This window comes from Aphanomyces astaci, assembly GCF_000520075.1.
Source record: "Aphanomyces astaci strain APO3 unplaced genomic scaffold supercont1.136, whole genome shotgun sequence".
Classification (NCBI taxonomy): domain Eukaryota; phylum Oomycota; class Saprolegniomycetes; order Saprolegniales; family Verrucalvaceae; genus Aphanomyces; species Aphanomyces astaci.
Window position 1 is genome coordinate 74646 of NW_009798399.1, and position 5988 is coordinate 80633.

The following is a 5988-nucleotide window of genomic DNA, read 5'->3' on the forward strand; positions in this document are numbered from 1 at the left end:
ATACGGAAAATCGGAAAACCCACTGAATGTGTGTCATTTGGTGGTAATTCTGAGGCAACCAGCTGTGGATACAGTGGTATTTGGGGTGAACGGACACAATTTGATGAGTAAAATAGAAAATTAAGGAAATGATGGTGGGATAGTCTCGACGAGACACTTCAAGTGTCTAATGTGAGTTCAGAGCAACCCTTCGACGTGACAAAAACGTGAGTCATCCATACAATTTGAGGTTTTGAGAATGATACTCCGAGTATTCATAGATTTATTCGACATAACTCAAAAACTACCCACAATTTCATATTTGGCATAAAATTCAAATAATTCGATACTCAAAACCTTATACGAGTAGGTCACTGTCAAAACCGTGGGGCTTGCGATGGGAAGCACGGCAAGGGCATGCGAAGTTGCTTGTCGAATCCATGTAGCCCAAGTGATAATGAACATGGAGTGCAATGACTATTAAAGGAGGTGATATGGACATGCCTCACGGGGTAATCGCCAACATGTGAGTATCTGAGCAAAACTTCGACAACAAGTGAAAACTTCGACAATATGTGAGTAAGTACTTAGTACTACGCGTACTTAACAAGGAGTAAAACGAAATTGGTTACTTTAAAAAGCATGGCGTCGTATTCCTTTCACATTTTAGCAAGTCCACTGCCGATGGTGGAGCCAAGAGGCGCTGGCATGATGCACAAGACAGATGGGCGCAGCGATGGTAGATAGCACAGCTACCGACACACATGAGCATGTGTGTCATAGCGTTAGCTGTGCTATCTACCAACCGTCGACCTGTCGCGGACCCGCCGCGAATCCTGTGCATCGACCGATGTGGTAAGTCTGCAGTGTCGTCTCGGTCAAATTACTTACTCTACAGCTCATGAAACAGCGGTATGCTGTAGAAGGGTGACACGAACGATGACCGCGATAGAAAGATGTTCAAGAACACGACGTTGTGGCGCAATGGAAGCGCGCCTGCTTGCAGGAGACCTGGGTTCCGAATCCCAGCGGTGTCAACTTAGAATTTACACACGAGATGGTGTTTACCGGTATACTACGTAGTATGTGATTTTGGTACTGTGAACGCTATTAATGGCTGTATGTGTTGCATTATACTTCGAAGTACTTCGAAGTATATTATTAATACTAGAACAATTGGTATTTATCTCACTGATACCACACATAACGTTACCATTATTATTTTGTGAATTGTGTGTACCGCATCGGTAGCTCCATTTCCGGTACCAGCAATGCAAATTTGAAGTGACCCCTGGAAGAATGATCAGAAGATTATTTGGATTTTACTGGAATTTATTCTGACAGTGAAGTGTGAACTATTTATTATACCTGTACTGTAGCTGTGAGTACTTAGTGAATAGTATTCATTCTTTGGGGCAATATTGCTCGCTGGGATACCGACTCATATATTTTGATTAACCCTGAAGTGGAAAACGCAAAGAATGACGTGGAATGACCCCAATTTCGACAATTCCGGTTCTATTCTAATTGAAGTTCGTTTCCTTGAAACAACCCCGCAGAATAATAGTTGGATTCTACTTTAAATAATATTCATATTATTTTCTTGGTGTACTACTTGGTAGTGAGGGAATATTGGTGCAGCAATAGTTCCCACAATTTTGGACGAGATTCATTGGTGCAACAATAGTTGCTACAATTTTGGATGAGATTTATCAAGCTTTGGATAGCAAGAGAACTATGATCATCTTTGCTAGTCTAGCGTCGAAAACTGTTGTTTCGTAAGCTTCTTTGACCAACACGACAATGCAGACTTACCACATCGGTGGATGCACAGGATTCGTGGCGAGTCGGCAGCTGGTCCGCGTCAGGTGGACGGTTGGTAGATAGCACAGCTAACGCTATGATATACTTGAGCACTATAATCTCATCAAAGTATTATGATCAAAGACATCGCTGCGCCCATCTGTCTTGTGCAGCATACCAGCGCCTCTTGGCTCCACAATTGGTAGTGGAGTTGACAAAATGTGCAAGGAATAAGACGCCATGCGTTGTACAGTTAACAGTAAGGGAAAGTTCCAAGTAGTTTTCAGAAATAGCATGAGCCAATCAAAATTAATTTACCTTTTTTTTCACGATTTAGAAAATGAAGTCTAGGACCTCTTTTTCTACTTTTGGTATAGTGGGTTGCGTAAAATATCGCAGAACAGAGGTAAAAAAGTAGGAAACTGTAGTGTGAATTCGCTATATATTACGGAAAAATTCGTTTTGTTTTGTAATGAATGTCGAATCACGCACGCTGGAATTTCTGATTGGCTGACTATACTTGTCCTTTCAGTAAGAGCAAATCAAATCCACTCAAACATGGATTAGCCAATAGCATCGATTCGTGATTCGATTCGGCGGCGAGATTCGATTCGACGGGGTCTGGAAAATGGTACCGAATCCACAATACCTTGGGGCCACTTCTTCATCCTTTTTGCTAAAAATATCTATTTGGAACAAACAGGCCCTAAGTAACGTTTTACGCCAGTGCTTTTAGCCAATGTAATTAAGTTGGACCATTTGGAATAAAAATATTTCCCAAATACCCGACGTGGACAAACCAACGGCAGATGGAATGCAACAGTGAGGTGCCCGACGAGCACAATGGAGACACGCGATTCAACCTTGAAAGGGGAATGACGTTTCACTCGGGAAGCGCCTTCATCGTGTCTCCATTGCTCTCGTCGGGCACCTCACTGTTGCTTTCCATCTGCCGTTGGTTTGTCTTTACTACATGTGTTAATAACGTTAACCTTAGTTAACGTTATTAATACTGTAACGTTACAATAAATACCATCATGCAATTTGACCTTGTTAACTCACATATTGTCGAAGTTTTCACTTATGTTGGCGATTACCCATGCCTCACGTCCATTACCACCACCATTCATTACCATTACCGTTCAATTTGGATAAGAGGAACTCAAATTGTACACAATCTGTTTCATTAACCCCACAAAAATGTATCATTCGCCGTAGCTCAAGCGGCGGAACTTCCTGGGTTAAAGCCTCACCACGGATGTGAAATTTAATTCCTGATCATACATTTACCTTTATATTTGTAGAAATTTACTATCCGTTCGCTACCCGTTCTATATCAGAAAGAAAACATTTCATCCTCGCATGTGCACATGTGCAAGAAAAATTCGACACTCGATGCATGTGCGCATGAGAGCAAAATGCGGAACTTTAATGCAGTTCGTAGAACTGCATTAAATCTCCTCTTTAAGAAACACTATTATAACAGCAATTTGGAGTAAAGTAACCCCTCCATCGAAGGGTCCCAAAAAGTGTCACGGAACTGCGCCCATACGTATATTACGTAGTAACGTTGTTAAACTAACGTTAATTTGAAATTGATGATGGTTTCCTACAATCTGATTGGCTATATCCTTCTGCCGATTCTTCTGGGCATTTGGATGTGTCGATTCCATTCTCCATGTCGCTCCAGTTTAGAATAAAGACAACAATATGAATCCCAGCAAATCTTTCGTGAAGATATCGTTCAGTGCCACTAGCACACGCTAGGGGAGGGAATATAGCTTAGTGGTAGAGCATCTCCCTGTTAATATAGTTTGTCAATGATGCAAGAGATTGCAACGAGCATACAACAGTAGATATCTTCCACTAACAAAGGATTTGCGTGCTTCTATATCACGAATCCCACGGCGCTATTCAGGTGCTGCACCATAATGGTTATTCATCAAATTAAGGATGTTTACTACAAACACTACACGAGCGAGTTTGGCCTTCCATTTGCAAGTCGGTTGTATGCTCAACCATGGGGGTTGCGTGTCGGCCATGTCGCTTTCATAATGGCACGCGCATGTTTGACTTAATTTGGCAAGTGCGGTTCAATGAAAGCACGAGCAGCGCTGGCGCGTTCATATATACCTGGTTCGCCATGCACACCACAGCCAAAGCCCCAGCTGACCACCCCCACCAAGCGCACGGTGCCGTTTTCTTCGATGGTCAACGGTCCCCCCGAGTCGCCGCGACACGCGTCTTCTCCTTCCACCCCTCCAGCACCCAATGTCGTATCGGTCAGTTGATGGAACAAAGCAGCCGAGGCCCCGGTGTTGTTCCATGTCGTAACGTTGAGCTCCTTGAGCACTAGCGAATGGGGGCCACGACTCGTGACGAATCCCCAGCCGCGTACCCAAGTGAGCACGTTCGCCGGAACGAATTCAAACGACACCGCCACAGGTTGGATGCCCGCGATGTTGCGGTTCAAGATTACGATGCCCACGTCGGCGCCATTGGGGTGTTTGATTTCCTGGGTGACACTGGCCAGTTCCCCGTCGGCAAAACCGGTTGAATAGTGCGTGCCCACGACCACAGCACGTAGTTTACCAGTCAAACAATGTGCCGCTGTCAAAACGACATTGGGGGCGATAAGACTACCGCCGCACTCGGTCGTATCATTGGACGACCTCTTGAGCCCAACCACATAACGGTGCTGGCCGAATTGGGCTTCCTGGCCCCCGACGATTTCGAAACCGGGGGCCTCGTCGCCGCGGACAACTTGGTCTTGAGCCAAGGCAGCAACGGTCACGGTGAAAGCGAGATGGAGTGCGAACTTCATGATGGAAATCGGAAAATGAATGGTCTTTCATCTAGTCCTCTGGTGTCAATCCACTAGTTAACGTCAGACTGTGAATGCACTAGCACACCAAGTACCCAAAGTTAAACAAATAGATGGTTGGGATGCGTATAACAGACATACATGCACTTACGCAAGTCTTGTCATGAAGTCGTCTTTGGCGTCATAAATATCCAATAGTGTGGCCGACGTTCTTGTCAGAAAATCCGCTACTGTATCGCACTTTCAAAGGATGAAGGACCCACATTGAAGTATAACTTACGATGGATGTATGCACTGCGCGATATGCGATCGTACTATCCGCATACCCTTGCTTCCTTCGTGGTTGTTGGTGGTCGAGGTTTTCCAGGCAGCAGACAAAAATGTACAAAGAAAGAGGGAATGGTACGCCTAACGAAGTTTTGATAACAGCTGTCCCCCTTTTAGCCAATAGATACAGAGTACTCGAATTCGAGCAGATAATTGGACAATAATAATATTATCCCGCCGGAGCGAATTTTTCAAATTGACTTGCAACCTTTGCCCTCACAAGAGTCAGCTTTGATTTCGCAATGCAGGAAGAGCCCAGCATACACCAAAGCGCAGCTACACTGTCGCAACAAAGCAGGAAGTACTTGGACTAGTGGAAACTGGCCTCGTCGACTACCAGGTGTCTGAACTACTGGGTATTCCACGTCGAACAATCCGAACATGGATTGACCAGAAATGGGACATCCTGGCCTACGACGGTAACAAAAAGCGCAAGAAGATCGTCCCTGGTGGCCGTCCCGAAACCTTCCCCGACCCAGACGGACTCGTTCTGTTCATGAACGAAATGCGTGAACAAGAAAGAGCCCTGACGACAACACATATCGTCAACTGGATTAAGCGGCATCAAGCTGACTGGCTGCGCTCCTACGTTGCGCAGAAAAAGCCTGGCGCCGGATACCAAAGTCTGCTGAGACTTCTTCAACGGTTCTGCCATCGACACGGCTTCTCACATCAACGGCCTGGGAAGAACAAGCAAAGCCAAGCTGCCTTGGTCGAGGTACGCGACAAGTTCGCAGAGGATTTCCACCGCGAGTACCGAGGGTTTGGGTCCTGAGGCCATCTACAATGTGGATGAGACTGGGTTTTACTATGACATGCCGCCCAAGTACATTTGGTCTGCTCGAGGGGGTGATGCCAAGATATCGACTGGTGAGAAGCATTCCTCTTCGAATGACTGCAGTTCTCACCGTGCGTGCCAATGGCGACAAGCTGCCAATCCTCTTTGTCATCCGTGGAGCTCCAGGCGGCCGCATCGAAACGTCTGAACTGCCGCTGTTTCCACGTGGCCATGTCTACGCTGTGCAGCAGAAGGCGTGGATGTACAACACCGTGTG

The 5988-nt window shown here is 45.7% G+C and overlaps 2 protein-coding genes across 2 annotated transcripts; one reads left to right on the forward strand and one right to left on the reverse strand.

Annotated features, from left to right (window-relative positions):
- Nucleotides 1–3856: 3856 nt before the first annotated feature.
- H257_18099 (hypothetical protein) lies at nucleotides 3857–4606 on the reverse strand (the record flags this gene model as incomplete). Its single annotated transcript, XM_009847110.1, has 1 exon — nucleotides 3857–4606. One exon carries the CDS (start codon nucleotides 4604–4606, stop codon nucleotides 3857–3859), a length of 750 nt encoding a protein of 249 aa, XP_009845412.1.
- Nucleotides 4607–4986: 380 nt separating this feature from the next.
- H257_18100 (hypothetical protein) lies at nucleotides 4987–5708 on the forward strand (the record flags this gene model as incomplete). Its single annotated transcript, XM_009847111.1, has 2 exons — nucleotides 4987–5008; nucleotides 5248–5708. 2 exons carry the CDS (start codon nucleotides 4987–4989, stop codon nucleotides 5706–5708), a joined length of 483 nt encoding a protein of 160 aa, XP_009845413.1.
- Nucleotides 5709–5988: the final 280 nt, after the last annotated feature.